We start from the raw sequence: 21,343 nt of genomic DNA on the forward strand, positions 1-21,343 counted from the left end.
AAGGTACATCAGATAATGGCATTCACGGCCAACCCAACCCCGGTCCTGCCACTGGGCAGACCTGAGGAGGGGCTCCAGGACCAGGAGAGGAGCAGGCGGGGAGAGTCTGCTGCTGGCACTTCAGCTGAGGCCACTCCAGGGAGGGTCAGGCCAGAAGATTCACCTGCCCTTGCTGCCTGTTGGCCATGAGCGAGCTCCCGTTCTCCACCCCTGCCAGGATCTCGGCGAGCCGAGTAAACAGGGGCTCCCCGTGCCCCCTAGAGGAGGTTTCCACGTCTGCTGCGAACCCTCCGCACAGCCTGGGCATCCTCCACACCTCCTACAGTGTCAGGTAAGGCCATGCCTCTTTCACCGGCTGAGAGCTTTGGGCTGTGATCCGGGACAGGCGTGGCCCGCGGTAAGGGGGCCTCCCTCCCCTCTGCAGGCTTTCCTCACTCGTGGGGTTGGGCACGCGGGCACGGAGGCTGGGGCTCCCTCTGGTGGACGGACGTGGGGAGAGGGGAAGGGCTGCCAGAGGGAAGTGGGGAGCCTCGGTGAGCGGCCCCTCCTCCTGCCCACAGCGGGACCTGGAAGCTCGGGTGACACGTGACGCTGTGCTCTGCCTCATGCCCCTGCTTTGTGCCCTTTCCCCTCCCGTCTCCCTGGGCTGCAGCCTGCCCTCTGTGAATGGAGAGGGCCTGGGGAATGGGGGTGCTGGGAACACGAGGTGTAATGAAACCAGGTGAAGGAACGCAGGGTCAACCAAAGAATAAACAGTGTCCTGTTTGCCATCCACCAGCTGGCCAGAGAGAGCTGGCATTCAGAGCAGCTGCTTGACAGGTGCTTTACATAGATGATGATCTGTCACTACCTGCCAGGGTCTACAGAGGACACTGAGGCTGAAACACACTTAGGAACCTGTCCAGAGTCCACCCGGGCTGAGCAGAGCTAGGATCAGTGCTGGGGGACAGGGGTCTGTCCCACCCCTTCCAGAACCCCACGCTGCCTTTCCCCTCTCGGGGTTTCCTTTAAAGCCATCGCGTGGGGCCCTGGTGGGACGTCGCATCTCACCAACAGAAATGGACCAGGCAGATCCTTAAAGATGTCTCCTTGTACGTCGAGAGCGGACAGATCATGTGCATCCTAGGGAGCTCAGGTAAGCTGGGAAGGTGTTCTTTAAATTCTCTATGAAGAGAATGTGTTGTGGCTGGATTTGAATACCACATTGCAGAGACAGGTTTCAGTTGTATCAAGAAGGGCGCAAGTCTATTATCAGGGTTAAATCTGATAACGTGTCTATGACTGGAACCTTGTACTCATGTGAGATATTTGGAAAGATCCATGAAAGATTAAAATCTTGCCCAACATGTAAGTTCATTCATATTTCAAAAGTACCCATCACACGTGGCATATAGGGGTGCTTGGTAAACACGATTTTCCTACCTGGAGACAGGAAAAGGAATTAAATAAGCAGAAGATGCCCATTTAGTCCCACAGTCATTGGTCTTTTTTTTTTTTAATGTACTTCAAACACACAGGCAAGAATAAAGAATAATATAAAGAGTGTTCATGTATTAATATCTGGCTTTATCAGATCTTAACATTATACCATATTTGTTTTAGATCCTTTTTAAAAAGGGGGAATTAAATATTGCAGATTTCACTGAGGCTGTCTCTGTGCCCAGTCCCCACCTCGTCCTCCTCTTTCCTTGTAGCAGCAAGTCATTGCCCAGGGAGGGTGTAGCCTCCAGAGGGGCAGCCCCATGTGGCTGGGGCAGCACCCTATGAGGGTCACAGCTGTGTGTCCTCAGCATGGTTGGGGGGGAGTTGCATTGTCCCTGAAGAGGGGATTCATGTGACACATCACAGGGTCCACTACCCTAGGTTATCCTGCACATTTTAAGGTTGAAAGATTTGGGCAGATGGGCTTCTCAGGAGCCTTTTGAGATCTTGCTTGACACTTCTTGCCACTCTCCACTTGCCTCACTCGCTTTAGTAGAAGTGGGCAGCGGAAGTCTCTGATGGAAGTCAAGCATGATCAGTCTCTTTCGATCCAGGGAGTTAAATCCATAGCCACTCCCCTGCTACAGCAGGTGGACAACTCGGTGGCAACAGTAGTGCTAAGATGAAAAGAAAAGGAATTCACTGACAAGAATGGTTATGCTTTCCTGAGATTTCCTGTCTTTTCCTGCCTCTAGTTTTTAATTGTTTCTAACTGTATGCATGTACCATAAAATCCAGCGTCATCTAAATTTCTTTTTGATAATTATACCACACTTCTTTAAAAAGAAAAAAGCTGACTTATTCCTATAATAATGCGTCACTCGTTGCCTTCCTTGTGGAGGATAAAAAAGGTGGCATGTGGCCCAACAAGAAAGTGAACCCATCTTCTCAGAAGTGTGTCCCACAGGCCAGTGTCACGCCTCATGCACGTCCCAGCTGGACAGTGGATGGGGCTCCCTGTTCTAGGGGCTCGTGGGCTGGTTTCTGATGATACCTTATTGTGGTTTTATCACAGTGTCCATCCTTTTACACTGAACATGAATTCTCAGTAGACTGAATTCCATGAGGGTGGGAGATTGGTCTTTCTTTTTTTCCCTGCTGTGTCCTCAACAGTTAGAACAGGGCTGGCCACAGAGTAGGTGCTCAGTAAATATTTGTTGAGTTAATGCGTGAGCAAATGAACTGATCCTATGAATTATTCTTAGTGTTTCATGAAATGATGTGACTTCATTGGTGTCTTACTTAAAGCAGGGTTGTTCATCAGATCTTTTATTAGGGAGGCCAAAGATGACTTAGGTGTTCAAAGTCTCACTAGAGAATGGTTTAATGAAAGCGTGCCTGTGGTCAGCCAACCCTCCAGGGGAAGGTAATTTTATTTGACCCATTATTTTCCATCATCTAGGATCTAGACTCTAGGCTGCATGCTCTCTTACAGAAGACTCTTTGGTTACAGATGATTTCTGTCCTTTTAGAGAAGATAAGCCCAAAGTTTATCATGGTTTTATTGCACTATCAGGCGTTAACTGTTTTTCCCCTTTTTCTCTTTTTTTTTCATTGTGGTAAAATACACTTAATGTTAAATTTGCCATCTTAACCATCTTATTTTTTATTTTTATTGAAGTATAGTTGATTTACAATGTTGTATTTCAGGCGGACAGCAAAGATTCAGTTGCATGTATATTATATATATACACACAGACACATATATAGATACATACACACATATATAGTATATATTCTTTTTCAGATTCTTTTCCATTGTAGGTTATTACAAGATAGTGAATACAGTTCCCTGTGCTATACAGTAGGACCTTGTTGTATATCGATTTTATATGTAGTAGTTAATATCTGTTAATCCCAAACTCCTAGTTTATCCCCCTCCTCTCCCTCTGGTAACTGTAAGTTTGTTTTCTATTCTGTGAGTATGTTTTCTGTTTTGTAAATAAGTTCATTTGTATCATTTTTTAAAGATGTCACATATAAGTGATATCATGTGATATTTGTCTTTCTCTCTTTGACTTGCTTCACTTTGTATAATAATCTCTAGGTCCATCCATGTTGCTGCAAATGGCATTATTCCACTCTTTTTTATGGCTGAGTAGTATCCCATTATATGTATATGCCACATCTTCTTTATCCAATCATCTGTCGTTGGACACTTAAGGCTGCTTCCATGTCTTAGCTATTTTTTTAACATTTTTTATTGATTTATAATCATTTTACAATGTTGTGTCAAATTCCAGTGTTCAGCACAATTTTTCAGTCATTCATGGACATATACACACTCATTGTCACATTTTTTTCTCTGTGACTTATCATAACATTTTGTGTATATTTCCCTGTGCTATACAGTGTAATCTTGTTTATCTATTCTACAATTTTGAAATCCCAGTCTATCCCTTCCCACCCTCTACCCCCCTAGTAACCACAAGTCTGTATTCTCTGTCCATGAGTCTTTAGATTCCACATATGAGCAATCTCATATGGTATTTTTCTTTCTCTTTCTGGCTTACTTCACTTAGAATGACATTCTCTAGGAGCATCCATGTTGCTGCAAATGGCGTTATGTTGTCGGTTTTTATGGCTAAGTAGTATTCCATTGTATAAATATACCACCTCTTCTTTATCCAGTCACCTATTGATGGATATTTAGGCTGTTTCCATGTTTTGGCTATTGTAAATAGTGCTGCTATGAACATTGGAGTGCAGGTGTCATCCGGAAGTAGATTTCCTTCTGGATACAAGCCCAGGAGTGGGATTCCTGGGTCATATGGTAAGTCTATACCTAGTCTTTTGAGGAATCTCCACACTGTTTTCCATAGTGGCTGCACCAAACTGCATTCCCACCAGCAGTGTAGGAGGGTTCCCCTTTCTCCACAGCCTCTCCAGCATTTGTCATTTTTGGATTTTTGAATGACGGCCATTCTGATTGGTGTGAGGTGATACCTCATTGTAGTTTTGATTTGCATTTCTCTGATAATTAGTGATATTGAGCATTTTTTCATGTGCTTTTTGATCATTTGCATGTCTTCCTTGGAGAATTGCTTGTTTAGTTCTTCTGCCCATTTTTGGATTGGGTTGTTTATTTTTTCCTTATTGAGTCGTATGAGCTGCTTATATATTTTGGAGATCAAGCCTTTGTCGGTTTCACTTGCAAAAATTTTCTCCCATTCCGTAGGTTTTCTTCTTGTTTTATTTCTGGTTTCCTTTGCTCTGCAGAAGCTTGTAAGTTTCATTAGGTCCCATTTGTTTATTCTTGCTTCTATTTCTTCTAGGAGAAAATTTTTGAAATGTATGTCAGATAATGTTTTGCCTATGTTTTCCTCTAGGAGGTTTATTGTATCTTGTCTTATGTTTAAGTCTTTAATCCATTTTGAGTTGATTTTTGTATATGGTGTAAGGGTGTGTTCTAGCTTCATTGTTTTACATACTGCTGTCCAGTTTTCCCAACACCATTTGCTGAAGAGACTGTCTTTATTCCATTGTATATTCTTGCCTCCTTTGTCGAAGATGAGTTGACCAAAGGTTTGTGGGTTCATTTCTGGGCTCTCTATTCTGTTCCATTGGTCCATATGTCTGTTTTGGTACCAATACCATGCTGTCTTGATGACTGTAGCTCTATAGTATTGTCTGAAGTCTGGGAGAGTTATTCCTCCAGCCTCTTTCTTTCTCTTCAGTAATGCTTTAGCAATTCTAGGTCTTTGATGGTTCCATATAAATTTTATTATGATTTGCTCTAGTTCTGTGAAATATGTCCTGGGTAATTGGATAGGGATTGCATTAAATCTGTAGATTGCCTTGGACAGTGTGACCATTTTAACAATATTGATTCTTCCAATCCAAGAGCATGGAATATCTTTCCATTTTTTAAAGTCTTCTTTAATTTCCTTCATCAATGGTTTATAGTTTTCTGTGTATAATTCTTTCGCCTCCTTGGTTAGATTTATTCCCAGATATTTTATTACTTTGGGTGCTATTTTAAAGGGGATTGTTTCTTTACTTTCTATTTCTGTTGATTTATCGTTAGTGTAAAGAAAGGCAACTGATTTTTGAACATTAATTTTGTAACCTGCTACCTTGCTGAATTCTTCGATCAGCTCTAGTAGCTTTTTTGTGGACCTTTTAGGGTTTTCTATATATAGTAACATGTCGTCAGCATATAATGACACTTTTACCTCTTCTTTTCCAATTTGGATCCCTTTTATTTCTTTCTCTTGCCTGATTGCTGTGGCTAGGATTTCCAGGACTATGTTGAATAGGAGTGGTGATAGTGGGCATCCTTGTCTTGTCCCAGATTTTAGTGGGAAGCTTTTGAGTTTTTCACCGTTGAGAACTATGCTGGCTGTAGGTTTGTCATATATAGCTTTTATTATGTTGAGATATGTTCCCTCTATACCCACTTTGGCGAGAGTTTTTATCATAAATGGGTGTTGAATTTTATCAAATGCTTTTTCTGCATTAATTGAGATGATCATGTGGTTTTTGTCCTTTCTCTTGTTGATGTGATGTATTACATTGATTGATTTGCATATGTTGAACCAGCCTTGTGTCCCTGGGATGAACCCCACTTGGTCATGATGTATAATCTTTTTTATGTGTTGTTGGATTCTATTTGCTAAAATTTTGGTGAGGATTTTAGCGTCTATGTTCATCAGTGATATTGGCCTATAATTCTCTTTTTTTGTAGTGTCTTTGCCTGGTTTTGGTATCAGGGTGATGGTGGCTTCATAGAATGAGTTTGGGAGTATTCCCTCCTTTTCAATCGTCTGGAAGAGTTTGAGAAGGACTGGTATGAGTTCTTCGTTGTATGTTTGGTAGAATTCCCTGGTGAAGCCATCCGGTCCTGGACTTTTATTTGTAGGGAGGTTTTTAATTGCTATTTCTATTTCCTTTCTAGTGATCGGATTGTTCGAGTGTTCAGTTTCTTCTTGATTTAGTTTTGGTGGACAGTATGTTTCCAGAAACTTGTCCATTTCCTCTAGGTTATCCAGTTTGGTTCCATATAGTTTTTCATAATATTCTTGTATGATATTCTGTATTTCTATTTTGTTTGTTGTAATTTCTCCATTTTCCTTTCTTATTTTGCTAATTTGTGCTCTCTCTTTTTTCTTCTTTGTGAGTTTGGCCAGAGGTTTGTCGATTTTATTTACTTTTTCAAAAAACCAGCTTTTGGTTTGGTTGATTTTTTCTATGGTCTTGTTAATCTCTATTGTATTTAATTCCTCTCTGATCTTTATTATTTCCTTCCTTCTGCTGCTTTTTGGGGCTTTTTGTTCTTCTTTTTCTAATTGATTCAGGTGGTGGGTTAACTTGTTTATTTGAGATTGTTCTTCTTTTTTGAGGAAGGCCTGTATCGCTATAAACTTCCCTCTTAGCACTGCCTTTGCTGTGTCATGTCTTAGCTATTATAAATAGCTATTATAAATATTATAAATATAAGCTGCTGTGAACCTTGGGGTGCATGTATCTTTTCGAATTAGCGTTTTTGTCTTTTTTTGGATATATGCCCAGGAGTGGGATTGCTAGATTATATGGTAACTCTGTTTTTAGTTTTTATAACGAATCTCCATACTGTCTTCCATAGTGGCTGCACTAATTTACATTCTTGTCAACAGTGTAGGAGGGTTTGCTTTTCTCTACCCCTCTCCAGCATTTATTGTTTGTGGACTTTTTAGTGATGGCCATTCTGACTGAGAATTCATTATGAGGCCATTCATTATGAGGTGATACTTCATTGTAGTTTCGATTTGCACTTCTCTAATAATTAGCAATGTTGAGCATCTTTTCATGCGCCTGTTGGCCATCTGGTTGTCTTCTTTGGAGAAATGTCTATTTCAGTTTTCTGCCCATTTTTGGATTGGGTTGTTTGTTTGATATTGAGCTGTATGAGCTGTTTATATATTTTGGAAATTAACCCTTTGTTGGTTGCATCATTTGCAAATATTTTCTCCCATTCCATAGGTTGTCTTTTCTTTTTGACAGCAGTTTCCTTTGCTGTGCAAAAGCTTGTAAGTTTGATTAGGTCCCATTTGTTTATTTTTGCTTTTATTTCTTTTGCCTTGGGAGATTGACATAAGAAAATATAGCTATGATATATGTCAGAGAATATTTTGCCTACGTTCTTTTCTAGGAGTTTTATATGTCATGTCTTATATTTAAGGCTTTAAGCCATTTGAGTTTATTTTAGAGTGTACAGTTCAGTGGTATTAAACACATTCACATACTTGGGCAACCATCACAGCCCTTTTCATCTTGTAAAACTGAAACTATTCCTAGTAAATAACTCCCCTTCTGCCCCTTCTCAGCCCCTGGCAACTACCATTACACTTTCTGTCCTTACGATTTTGACTAGTCTCAGTACCTCATGTAAATGGACTCACACAGTATTTGTCTTTTTGTGACTGGCTGATTTCACTTACCATAATGTCTTGAGTGTTCATTCATGTTGCAGCATACTGCAGAATTTCCTTCATTTTTAAGGCTGAATAATATTCCATTGTATGTATAGACCATAGTTTGCTTATTCATTCAGCTATGAATGGACACTGCAATTGCTTCCACATTTTAGTTACTGTGAATAATGCTGTTTAGAACAAAGGTATGCAAATGTCTCTTCAAGACTCTGTTTTCGATTCTTTTGGGTATATATCCAGAACAAGTCAGAGCTGGACCATGGGTCCAGGGAGGGTGTTGGGAAGTTCCTGTGAGGCCTCGTGGAGGTCCTCCTCCAGGGCCTTCTCTTGTCGCCTCCCAGGCTCAGGGAAGACCACGCTGCTGGATGCCATGTCCGGGAGGCTGCGGCGCACGGGGACCTTGCTTGGGGAGGTGTTCGTGAATGGCCGGGTGCTGCGCAGGGAGCAGTTCCAGGACTGCTTCTCCTACGTCCTGCAGGTGGGTGCATCCTGGACCCCCGCCCCCCCTCACCCTGCCTGCCCATGTGGCCAGCTGGGGGCTTAGTGATGCTGACACGTCCGTCCCCCACAGAGCGACACTCTGCTGAGCAGCCTCACCGTCCGTGAGACGCTGTGCTACACGGCGCTGCTGGCTATCCGCGGAGGCTCCCAGGGCTTCTTCCAGAAGAAGGTGGGTGCCGCCCCGGGGCCACCCCGCAGGGGCTCTGCGCCCCCTGTTCCCTCCACTTGTCCATTCCTCCCCTTTACTCTTCACCCTTTTTTAAAGAGTCCAGACTTGCACTGTCCACTATGGCAGCCACTAGTCACATGTAGTTTGGGGACACTTAAAACGTGGCTAGACCTAGTTGAAATGTGCTGTGAGTGTAAGATACAGTCCAGATTTTAGAAACTTAATCTGGAACCACAGACTGAAATATCTCATTAATAATTTTTAAAATATTGATTATTCATCTAAATGATAATATTTTGACTGTATTGGTTAAATAAATTATACCATTAAAAATCATTTCACCTGCTTTTTACTTTCTAAAATGTGACCACTATAATATTTAAATTCTATCTGTGACTTGCATTGTATTTCTATTGAGTGTCCTGGGAGCTCTGTGTTTGAAGAGATATGGTTATTTTCCTCACTGCACTTTGCCCTGCACAGCAGGCGCATTCCCTGGGAAATGGGCTCTCAGGCCAGGGACCACAGGGACAGCGGCCTCAGAGGCTTTCCCAGCCTGAGGCCGCAGTGAGGTTCCTCCTGGGCACCCAGGTGACATCTGCAGCTCAGGCTCCAACACTGGCCTTCCTTTAATGCCACTGAGGCTCCCGGGGAATGCCCCATCTTGGCTCAGGGGACAGTAGGTTACTGCATTTTTATCAGGCACCGCCAAGCTGGTCACCAGGCACTGGACTCTTGGGGCTTGGCAAGTGGAACTGGGTCTGTCCTGTGTCCTGAGGACCGGCAGGCTTGTTTGTTGTAATACTGGGTCAGGAAAGGGCATTCTTTTCTTTCAGAGTCCTGGACGTGCTGGAGCTTTCACTTCAGAGGAGCCTTACAAGGGGCCGGCCCTTCAAGAAGGGCCATCAGCCCCAGAGCGAGGCTGGAGGTTACCTTAAGAGAGGGCTCAGGACGTGTTGCAGGTTTCTTGCTATTCTGCCAGCGTACGCTCTGGGCTCTCACACCTGGCTGGCATCAGTCAAGCCTTGTTCACACACAAGCTCTCACTTCATGCTGGCATCAGCTGTATGAGGGAGGCCTTATCTCCTTCTTTTACTGCAGGAAACCAACCCCCAAGGACTTTAAGATCCAGCCACTCAGACTGGCAGAGCTGGGACGTGAACCCAGGTCCTCTAGCTCCATTGTGCCTCCCTGAGCCCCCAGGGTCTCCTGACCACCGTTGTGCTCTGAGAAGACAGAGGTCAGAGTTCAGCCCATGGTGAGGCACAGGCATGTTCACCTGACTTAGCTGCCCTGACAGTGAGTGACAGGTTAGCCCTTTTGCAGGCTTTCTGTCTGCTTGCATTAGTATTTTTGTCTCTAAAATGGGCAGGAGAAGATGTCATTGGTATTGGGTAGGAGAAATGAAGTCATAAACAGATTCTTTCGAGTTAGTGATCCATTTACATCACATACCCCATGAGAGAATCTGAGAAAGCCACTGAGGCTTTCTCTCAGAAAATGCACGTATTTGCATAAATATTCAGAAAATGCAAGGGTATCTGACATTGATTGCTGGCAAATTTGCTTTCTGTGAATGGTCCCTCTCCCTGGCACTGGCAGCCCCTACATGTGCTGCCAAGTTTTCTACCATAAAGTTTTCACTGCTTGAGAGAACTTTCTGAGCAAATTCAGTCCACAGGGTGTAATATCCTGACGAAGTCATTTAGAGAGAAGAAAGTGCTGGTGGCAGCAGCGCAGCAGACCCGCTTCTGTCCTGTCCTCCGCAGAACCTGGATGTGGAGCCGTGGTTGATGTGGGCAGGCTGTGTCTGCTGGGCTGTTGGCCAAGTCTTGTGCTTCTTGGATGACTTGAGAGAACCCACACAGTTTACTCTGAGTCCCAGCTCTGCCGTTTGCTAAAGGTGTGACCTTGGGCAATCCACGGACCTGAGGATCTATTTTTCTTTTCTATAATAAGTAGAATAATAATGTATCTCTCCTGGAGCTGATGTGAAGAATGAATCAGTTTATGTGAAATCACAAAGCATGGAGAGGGTTGGTGATCCCAGTGGATCCCAGTGGTCCCTTCCAAGAATCTGTGAATGTCATTCCTAGTGGTATTTGCAAGACATGGCAGAGGCTTCTGGCCAGAGTGTGACATCTGAAACAGATGAAGTACATGTCTCCTCTGTCCATCTCTCCCAAGCCAGGAGGGGCAAGCTGTACTCCTTTCCTGCTGTTGCAGAGCAGGTGAAACGGACACCCAGGGGTGTGCCCTGGCTGTGAGCACATACACCCTGCCACGTCAAGTGAAGCTCAAGTCCAGGATCCTTCCCCTCTAACAGCAAGAAAAGACCTTTCTTTTTTCCCAGAACAAATCATCCTGGTTTGCTTATGCCTTTTTAACCTCCTCGTTATTCCTTTGTATCTATTGCAGATGTGTCCTTTCTTCTGGTCAAGCTTCATCTGTGGGTCCCACCCCCTGTCTCCTCTGGAACTTTGTTCTATAAATCATCCCCTCGAGACACAATCTTCTAAATATTTTTAAATTGAAGTACAGTCAGTTACAATGTGTCAACTTCTGGTGCACCACACAATGTCCCAGTCATGCACATACAGACTTATATTTGTTTTCACATTCTTTTTCATTAAAAGTTATTACAAGATACTGAATATAGTTCCCTGTGCTATACAGAAGAAACTTTAAAAAGAATCTATTATTATATATAGTGGCACAATCTCATTAGAGGTGTCTGGGGACAAAACTCATTACCAGAGATTTAAGTATTCTCAGTCTCTTTCTATCTGCTTTCCCCAGGGCCTTATGCTGATAGGGGTACTCAGTCAGGGGAGGGCCAGAGAGAGAGATTTCTGAAAGGGTCTCTGGAGAGGAGATAAGCCAAGGAGGGAAGCGGGAGAGGGAGGGAAAAGGCCAACCTGCTGGATTAGAGAGTCAGTAAAGAATTTTTTCAGTTGTTACAGTTTTGGGGAGCTGAGGAGTAAGGAGAGGGTTTCAAGGAGCTGCAGAATATAAGATAAGCAGAGTGACAAGAATTGAGGGGAAGGGAATTTTAAGAAGTGTGGCTGTAGGTTATAAACTGGGTTCCTTTTAAAGTCCTTGAAGAGATTCAAATAAAGATTGGCTTTATTTTTAATTACTTTTGATAGCTGGGTTGTATTTGATGCAAAACCACAATGAGATTGGACCACATGGGACTCTAGGACTGACTTGGGTTACTTAGGGGAAGCCAGGTTTAGTTTGAACCAAATTGGATTTTTTTAACTACAACATTTATTATAATAAAGTTTCAAAAACCAAAGATTAAAAAAAATAAAGTATATTGTAACTGCCTCCGGGGGCTTTTCTGTATGGGCTGGACTGACTGCAGCATCTGAAAAAATAGGAGTCCAACGAAGTCTCCATCCTGCTGAATTTCCCTGGAAGCAGGTAGAAGCAGTTTTTGTTGCTCTAAGGACTTCTGAAAAAAAAATCATATTATTTATTTTAACCTGATACAAATATTGTGATTTAAAGCAAATCAGATTCTGTTGTAACAGGTGTGCTTTCCCTAGGGCGTGGTGAGCCTGATAGTGGCCCAAGTAGTCAGGGGAAAGGTGTTGCCTTTCCCATGTGATCCTCAGCCCATAAATTGGAACAGTAGCCCAGCAGTGACCAGCCTTCTTGGATGTTGTGTCTCCTACAGGTGGAGGCAGTCATGACAGAGCTGAGTCTGAACCACGTGGCAGATCGACAGATTGGCAACTACAACTTTGGGGGAATTTCCAGTGGCGAGAGGCGCCGGGTCTCCATCGCGGCCCAGCTCCTCCAGGATCCCAGTAAGTGGGGCCTAGAACTGCTGCTAGCTGCTGCCTGGGCATCTTCCATGTGTCTACAGACAGTTTCAGCCCTTTCTTCACAGTCTCCCTTTAGAAAGGGGTCTGTGTGTAGCTGAAGTCACTGAGGCTTTTCCAACTGGGCACGCACTTTCTTTGGAAATACTGTGCATTTCCTGGTGCTATTCCATCATCCAAGTAGATGAAGAGCTCTTGGACTTGGAAGCACCTGGAACTTTGTATTTTGATGTTCATTTCGGGTCTTTCATGAATAGGGGACCTTGCCCTGTCCAGCCCCACTTCTTACGGGAGCAGCACCACTGTGTCTGCTGTGGAAAGCCAAGAGGTTTCAGTGTGACTAGAAGTGTTTATAAAATGGCAGGAATTAAAATAGGACTTTGAGTGGTACATGAGGAAGTGGATGAGGAAGTACATGAGGAAGGAGGGGCTATCAAAATGGGGACAGCCAGTCACCTGCCTCTCCTGCCTGGTTTGGTCACCCTCCCTGCCACCTGGGGAGACTCCACCTCTTATCCGCACCTGAGAGGGGACGTATTGCCTCTGTATACTTCCTTCACGGGGGCAGACCAAGTCTGCCTGCTCTTCAGAGAAACTAAGAAATGTTCTTTTTTATCTTTTTTTTTTAATTGAAGCCTAGTCAGTTTATAATGCTGTGTTACTTTCTGGTGTACAATTTAGAGCTTCAGTTATACATCTATGCACAGTCCTTTTCATATTCTTATTCATTCTAGGCTATTACAAGATACTGAACATAGTTCCCTGTGCTATACAAAGAGATGTTCTTAAGAGACCCTGTCCTTTTTGGATGGAAATAAGCTGGAGTGAAACCCTCTAAAGAATCGGAATGCCTGCCTCGTCTTGCACTTTGTTTCATGGGTCAGCTTTTTGCAGTGCAAAGACCTGGCTAGTGTTGGGAAATTCTAGACATGAAGTGAGATTGGCCTTTTACAGTCTCCCTCAGCCTTTTAGAAACACCTTGGTGCCAGCCTGCCAGCCCTTGTTCCCTGTTAGGGTTCCCGGGATAGACCCCAAACAGCCCAGCAAGCCACGTGGCAGGCCTGCTCTGGTTGCCGCCCTGTCTCCTCAGGGATTAAAGCCAAAACGTGCCCTGGAGCCAGGAGGTGGGCCTCTCGGGCCAGGTGCTTTCTCCTGGGCTCAGGCTGAGGTGCTTCTCACCGTGCACTGTCTGGATGGGATGTGACAGCTCAGTAAGGAACTGTTTGGAGCTCTGAGTCTAGAGCGCAGGGCCCGGGGCTCGGCAGCGACTCAGGATCTGAGCTTCCTTTGCCTGCAGAGGTCATGCTGTTTGATGAGCCGACCACAGGCCTGGACTCCATGACTGCAAATCAGATCGTCCTTCTGCTGGCAGAGCTGGCTCGCAGGGACCGCATTGTGATCCTCACGGTCCACCAGCCCCGCTCCGAGCTCTTCCAGGTGAGGGGGCATCTCTTCCAGCTCAGCTTGTCAAGGGTGGGTATGTGTGTGCTGGGCTGGAGGTTTCGGGGTAGAAATGAGTACTTAAACCGGAGCAGCTGGAGCCGCTAGCTCCTGATACGGGAAGGGAAAAGAATGGAAACTCGGTTCTTTCAGCACCTGCCATGTACCGGATGCCTTCTCCACACTAGCTCATATAATCTACACAAAAACCCCATGAGGTGGACACCAGTGTTTTCACTTTACAGAGAAGAGTGAGACTTAGAAAATGCCAAATTGAGATGCTATCACAGTTAACAAAAAGCTGGAATCAGCCTTCATGGTCCAGTTGGCTTTAAAGTCTGTGTTTTGCCTCTAAATCATATAGATTTCCTTCGAGAACTCTCACCTTAATCTCCCAGAATCCTTTTAAGGAGCTCTTCTTTGCCTTTTATAGAGATTAAAAACAAATTGTTTTTGTTCAAGGTCCCTCACCCAGGGGCACGGCTGGGACTCAAACCCTGGTCCACTGACCCACTCCAGTGGTTCTCCTCCATCCCAGATGCGATGCTGGGTGCAGGCTGGGGTACAGCAGGGTCCACGGTGGCCACCCACGCTGGAAAGAACAGGGATGCCTTTGAGTGGCGCCGATGGACGCAGTAAGAGTACTGCTGTATGGCTGAGACAACCAGAGGACTGACCGCTTGAAACTTACTTTCCATAAGGATGTGGTGGTGACCTGACAACATACTAACACTGTCTACTGTTCAATCAGCTCTTTGACAAAATCGCCATTCTGAGCTGTGGAGAGCTGGTTTTCTGCGGGACACCTGTGGAAATGCTTGACTTCTTCAGTGGCTGCGGTTACCCTTGTCCTGAACATTCAAACCCTTTTGATTTTTATGGTAAGTTTTTCTCCCACGTGCCCCTTCATAAAAGTCTTTTAAGCTTTATCAACTCAGAGTTTTGGCCTGGATAACACCAGCACAAGTGGGTTTAACTTCTGCTTTGGTTTCAGTGTTTTTACTCTTCAAAAACTTAATTTGGCCAAGTCAATTAACCTGCCATAGGTGACCTATCGGAATGAGATGGAGGATCTCTCTTGAATTGGGGAACTTCTACTTTGTCAGAGAAAAATTAACCAAACTTCTGATTTTATGGGTGGGCATTAACAACAGGTGTTATTTTGATGCGATGAGGTATTGTGGCTAGAACTCCTGAATCAGTGATGAAACATGTTATTAGCCATTGTGTATATATGTGCATTTAAAAACACATGGATCATTTGGGGGGGTGGATTTTAGTGGACCTGACATCAGTGGACACCCAAAGCAAAGAACGGGAAATAGAAACCTACAGGAGAGTCCAGATGATTGAATCTGCCTACAAAGAATCAGCAATTTATCACAAAACCTTGGAGGATATTGAAAGAACGAAACACCTGAAAACATTACCGATGATTCCTTTCAAAACCAAAGATTCTCCTGGAGTAATTTCTAAACTGTGTGTTCTTTTGAGGTAAGAGCCACACCCCATTTCAGGTGGGTCGACATCCACCCATAAAAGAAAAGTCATTAAAACAGGGTTGTTTGGCTTTCAGGAGAGTGATGAGAAACTTAATGAGAAATAAGCTGGCGGTGACTATGCGTCTTGTTCAGAATATGATCATGGGTTTGTTCGTCATTTTCTTCCTTCTGCGGGTCCAGGACGATGTGCTAAAGGGTGCCATCCAGGACCGCGTGGGTGTTCTGTACCAGTTCGTGGGTGCCACCCCGTACACAGGCATGCTCAACGCTGTGACCTTGTGTGAGTGCCATGCCCTGGGGCGGGAGGCTTTTTTCTCCCTGAATGTCTGCCCTCTCCAACTGGTACCTTGCAAGTCTCCACCATTATAAGGGCATTTCTCTGAGCTCAACCTGGCCCTCTCCAGGTTGTCTCTCTGGGGCAAGGTGACTCATGAATTACTAACACCTTGCTAGGAATTAACTCATCAGGTGGATCTCCCTGAGGGTCTCTGAGGATCCAGAGAAACATGATGTAATGCGGAGCTGACGAGGCAGAGTTTGGGAAGGGTTCTTCAAAAGAGCATCCCTGGTATCCTGTCTTAGTCATTAGGAGGTGCGGCCCATAGGGCCCCGGATGCCTGGTTAACTATGCACTGTGAATGTTCTCTTTGGAGCCTGTTTTAGGACAGCCAGCACCTGGTTTTCAAACTCATGGGAGCCCAGAAGCAACACCTAGTTGCCTGATGTTCTGTGCCAAGACTGCATGAGAAGAGGACACATTGCCTTATGTCACTCATTTGTGTCCCTTCTGCATATGTGTTCTTGAATTGGAGTCACCCTTCCCCCTACTTTAGAGAGAAGGAAATAAATTATGACTCCTTTTGTAATCACATTATAATTCAGGTAGAGTGGAGACTTCGGGGTGGGAGGTGTTATAGTTCTATGGAGGGCAGGTCCCCTCTCTCCATGACTAGGGAGCCCCACCTGGTCCTCACCATCCAGTCCTGATAGACCTCAAGTTCAGCTTGGCCTAGCCCCCATTCCCTCCCCTCACCCCAGCTGTGTGGTGACCGGCTGTTTTGAAACCTGCCTTCCATTCCCAGTTCCTGTGCTGCGAGCTGTCAGCGACCAAGAGAGCCAGGATGGCCTGTACCAGAAGTGGCAGATGCTGTTGGCCTACGGGCTGCACATCCTCCCCTTCAGCGCCATTGCCACCGTGATATTCAGCAGCATATGCTACTGGTAAGGAAGAGGGTGTTCAGAAGTGTTCATTTCTCACAGGCCACGCCTCCCATTGGGTCCTGGATGGCCAGTGGGACCTGTGGAGGGAGAACTCCCTGGCCTCTGCTCTGGAGGGGCTGGCTTTGCCCATCAACATTCAATATAGTGTCCTGTCCTTAAAAGAACCCCACTGTGGGCCGCAAGGGACCTGAGAGCAGACCAGCAAGACCGCCGGTACCAGGGAACGGCGGATCCCACAGTCACTGCAGGGCCTGGGCGGAGCGGAGGCCTCTGAAGTAGCTGGGGCCCAGGCGCAGGGGCCGCAGGCACGCGTTCGCCCAGCTACGCCCGGCGCCAAGGCTGCTGTGAGCTGGAGCAGCAGTGCTGCCTGAGGTTCCACTGACTGACCTGGAACGTCGCGGTTGGGCTGGGGTGATGGGGAGCTGAGGAATCAAGAGTGACTGTGGGAAGAGGGCACTGGGGAGCCATGAAGCATCCCTGATGGTGGGTTTTGATTAATGGTTTGCAGACCATGCTTTTTATTTCATAGAACTTTTAAAAGATAAAAAACTAAAAATATGCAGAGCTGTTTGTATGATATGTTATCGTAGGGAGATGTATCTTCCCTCATCCCTGTGGCTTTCCCTTAAGAAAAGATGGGGAATTGCCCGATGTTCTGTGACACCAGTCGTGAAAGGTAGCCAGCCTGTCGTCCCAAGAGAGGACTTCAGGTAGTTCTGAAGACATTACCTTCTTCAGGCCACTGGATTCATGTGCAGGTGCTCCTGCCCATAACCAGTATAGAGACCCCATGATACGTGATGTGGATAATTACGATGAATCGAGTGAGATGTAAGTAACAGGCCAACAAGGCCTGGCTAGTATGAGCTCCCAGGCGAAGAGCAGAAGTTCTTGCCGCAGGCTCTCAGAGTCCGTCCCACCCTGGGGAGTGACAGAGGCCCAGCTGCTCGCTCTGTTAGCAGAAGGGTGCACTCTCAGCTGAGGGCAATGAGGGGACGGCGCCTTCCTTGCTGGCCCTGATGAAGCCGCCTTACTCTCTGACACTCAGAAACATGCTGGGTCTCTGATCTGTGATGTAAACCACAGGCTCGTCTAGTTCAGGTTAAATGATCCAAGAGCAAATTTTTAACAGCTGACCACTTTTGAGTACAACAAAGCTGGCTGAAAGTTAAGAACCTTGTTAATTTAGAATCCTGTGCTCAGTGGGGCCCACGGACCCAGCCCAACCGCGACGCCCCAGGCTGGTCAGCAGAACCTCAGGCAGCACCGCTGCTCCAGCTCACGGCAGCCTTGGCGCCGGGCGTAGCGGGGCGAACGCGTGCCTGAGGCCCCTGCGCCTGGGCCCCAGCTACTTCAGAGGCCCCCGCTCCGCCCAGGCCCTGCAGTGACTGTGGGCTCCGCCGTTCCCTGGTACCAGCGGTCTTGCTGGTCTGCTCTCAGGCCAGAGTCAGCGTTACCTCAGGGCTTGTTTATCACGCAGAATCTCGCGCCCAGCCCTACTGAATTGGATTCCGAGTTTTACAGGGTCCCCTAGGTGATTCATATGCACTGTAATATTTGCAAAGCACTGATTTTGAAGACCTGGTATTTGTAAAACTGCTCATGAGACAGAGTTCTGTTAGACTTGAGAAGACAGGGCAGTTTTAAACTAGGTTCAGTGTAAGCATCCGGTCACGACTATTTCTGATAAGAAGTCAGACACAAACACGCAGGAGCAGGTCCAGCGGCAGCACAGCTGTTAGCAGTGCAGCAGGTACTTAGAGTCAATGACGGAAACGTTGCTGAATGCCTGTGAGGTGCCGGGCTCAGGGCCACGTGCAACAGGGAGTTTAAAGGGGAGTAAACTGAAGGGGCCGTCCTCAAGTCTGCCGTTTTGAACCGGAACGGCTCTCAAAGCCAAAGTGTTTTACAAGTCTTAGCAGCACATTGGACCTGAACTCACTCCGTGGCAAAAACTAATCTGAACCGACTTGAGGTTCTGTGTACCTTTCCCACAGCAGCACTTCTGTTTAGCAGAAATATGAATGTGCTTGAATCCAGGTGGAGTCCTGGGCCCTACTGTAGGAAGGATGGTCTACACAGTGTGAAATTTTTCTCTGATTTGTAAATTGCCATATTCCAAAACATAACTGGCCCTAAAGTATTTCAGATGATGGATTGTGGACAGAAACAAATCTCCAGATGACTTTAATTTGAAGAAGTGTAAAATTAATATTGTAAAGAAGCATAAACATTATGCTGAGGAATATAATAATAGTAATAATGGCAAATACATATTGAGCACTTGCTTTATGTCAGGCACTAAGAGGTTTAAATATATCAATTCATGTAATCCTTGCCACCGTTCTATGAAGGTGGCATTATTAATTCCCCTTGTTTGAAGATGACAAAGCAGAGGCACAGATGGGGCAAGTCTCTTCCCCATCTCACGTTCATTATCCCAGTTAATTATGAAGGAGACCAGGGGTCCATTTGGTTGGGCGGGGAGAGGGACTACTGGAGGCTTAATAGGGGAGAATTTGAGAGATAAGCAACATTTGAATAGATGGAAAAAGGAGCAAGGGCGTTCCAGAAGGAATATAGAAAGAGAAGGAGCATAGGTTCAGAAGCAAAACACACGAGCTCTTTCCAGCGAAAAGGCTCAGTTGTGCTGTGGTGAAACGAGGACTGGAAGGAGTGGTGGAAAATACGACTGGCAGCCTGGGAGCCTGGTAGGAGAGGGGCTTGGATCAGATATTGGGACACAGTAGAAGCTTTTAAACCAGGGAATGACCCATCTGTGTTGGGCTCTGGAGGGTGAGGCTGGCTGGCATCACTTTGGTAGCAGACTGGAGATAGGGCAGAGACGCTGGGCAGCCCAGTGAGCAGCTCTGGCAACAGTTTGTGGGAAAGTCAGAGGCCCTGCTGAAGAGAGGAGCAGTGGCAACAGAAAGTGGGGATCACTTTAAGTTGCTGGGAAAGTAGAATCCAATGGATTCAGGAACCAAATGGACTTGTTGAGGCTAAAGAAAGCCATGGATGATGCCTGAGTTTTCAGCCTGGGGGACTGGGAAGGTGACAGCATCCTTATCAAGTCTGCCAGGAAAGAGAATGGATGTGGTTTTGAATACATTGCATCTGGGATGCTACGGGACACCCAATTAGAGGTGTCCATATGAGGTTTGGGCGATAGGTTGGCGTAGAAAGAAAAGATAGGAGTAAAGACCTGGGAATGGATTCTATAGGAGAGAATAGAGGGGAGGAAGCGGTCTGAGTGTAAACCCTTATGAGGCACATTCAGAGGGTGGGAAGAGGAAGGAGATCCAGTGACAAGAGGCAGAGGGGTGGTCAGAGAAGTGGGAGGAGGAGCAGGATTGGGCAGCATTAGAGAGGCCGAGAGAGGAGAGAGTTTCAAGGCGGTGCAGCGAACCCGTTCAAAACTGCAGAGGTTCAAAGAGGTGAAGCGTAAGATTAGAAGGTTATTGGTGATCTTCCTAAAAAGGGTTTCAGTAGACGATGGGGGTGCAAGTCAGGTTTACAAAGGATAGTGAGATGGAAGAAGCAGGTGCTGTTTGAGAAGCTTGGTGGTATAGGGTAGGATGAAGAGGGGGCAGTTGCTTAAAAGGTGATCAGACTCAAGCTATGCTATTTACAATATGGTAAGACCACCAGGGAAAAACGTTAGATTGAGGGTAGATGAAATTATAGAAAAATTGGATAATTCACAGATCAAGTTTCCAGATTAGACCAAGGTAGGGATAGGGAAATCAGGATAACAGGATCAAAGATGCAAGTAGATAGGATGAAGCTGGAGAAGCAGACAGAAACAGAGAGGGACGAAGCAGATAAAAAGGGAAGATAAAGATAGAAATTCACAAAATGGGAGGTGAATCCATCTGCTGAGCACTGGGGAGAGAGTTTGAAATTCCCCGAAAAGAGGGTGTAATTGAAAGGAGAAGTTTACATTAGCTGCCGCTGGAACCCAAAAAGCGAGGAGGAAAAATTAGGGATTTATTGGTGAGCTGAGGCAAAGTGGCAGAGTGGATCCATTTAGTACAACTCAAGTGAGAGAGCAAGGGTCTGCGGCTGTGGGGATTGGTAAGGCACAGAAGAGCAGAAGGGAGTGAGGATCTGAGGCAGTGAGGAGATGGGAAATGGGAGACAGGAGAAAGGCCATGATCAGAAAGGGCATTTTCAGGATCTGAAATCTTGGAAGTAAAACAGTTTGGAGTAACAAGTAATATTTAAATCCAAGACATGGTGAGTGAGCAAATCGGGTGGGTGGAGCCACTGGAATTGATGAGGTTACCTAATTAGGAGGCACTGATGTTGATGGCTCATCAGGGAGGTTAAAGACCTTGAGGGTAATGATGGTGGGCAGGAGTGCAAAGACTGACCTTGGTCCAGAAGCTGCAAAATCATCAAAGGTGAGATAGTGTCTTAAAGTCATAGCGGACTGGACTGGGGCAGAGAATTAATAGTATAAACAAATGTCATGATTTGTACAGGAGGAAAGGCAGATTGCCTTGAAGAGTGGGGGGAGGGGAGTGGATGTAAGACATGCCAACTCTTCTTCCTTACTCTACAGATGGAAGAGCAGCCATGTCTAATGGTTGTTGAGGACATGCTATCACCAGGGAAGTGTTATTTGGTGAAAGGACTGTAAGAGGTTAAGGGGCATGGATGTAGGGTAGCTTGTTTACAAGCACATGAAAGTCAAATCAGTGGAAGGCACTGGTAGAATAAAAGCCAAGAGTGGAGCGGAACAGGCCTGGGGAGGGCTGATCCGTTGGAGGATGAGCG

The 21,343-nt window shown here is 45.7% G+C and overlaps 1 protein-coding gene across 1 annotated transcript in view; it reads left to right on the top strand.

Annotated features, from left to right (window-relative positions):
* ABCG5 (ATP binding cassette subfamily G member 5) overlaps nucleotides 1-21,343 on the top strand; it is a 28,643-nt gene that overhangs the window by 179 nt on the left and 7,121 nt on the right. The window contains exons 2-11 of the mRNA XM_072938288.1: nucleotides 60-585; nucleotides 1,014-1,135; nucleotides 8,237-8,373; nucleotides 8,467-8,565; nucleotides 12,251-12,383; nucleotides 13,696-13,835; nucleotides 14,590-14,719; nucleotides 15,119-15,332; nucleotides 15,415-15,620; nucleotides 16,423-16,561. Coding sequence (XP_072794389.1) covers nucleotides 60-585; nucleotides 1,014-1,135; nucleotides 8,237-8,373; nucleotides 8,467-8,565; nucleotides 12,251-12,383; nucleotides 13,696-13,835; nucleotides 14,590-14,719; nucleotides 15,119-15,332; nucleotides 15,415-15,620; nucleotides 16,423-16,561 — 1,846 coding nt within the window. The remainder of the gene's footprint in view (nucleotides 1-59; nucleotides 586-1,013; nucleotides 1,136-8,236; nucleotides 8,374-8,466; nucleotides 8,566-12,250; nucleotides 12,384-13,695; nucleotides 13,836-14,589; nucleotides 14,720-15,118; nucleotides 15,333-15,414; nucleotides 15,621-16,422; nucleotides 16,562-21,343) is intronic.

Source organism: Vicugna pacos, chromosome 15 (assembly GCF_048564905.1).
Source record: "Vicugna pacos chromosome 15, VicPac4, whole genome shotgun sequence".
Classification (NCBI taxonomy): domain Eukaryota; kingdom Metazoa; phylum Chordata; class Mammalia; order Artiodactyla; family Camelidae; genus Vicugna; species Vicugna pacos.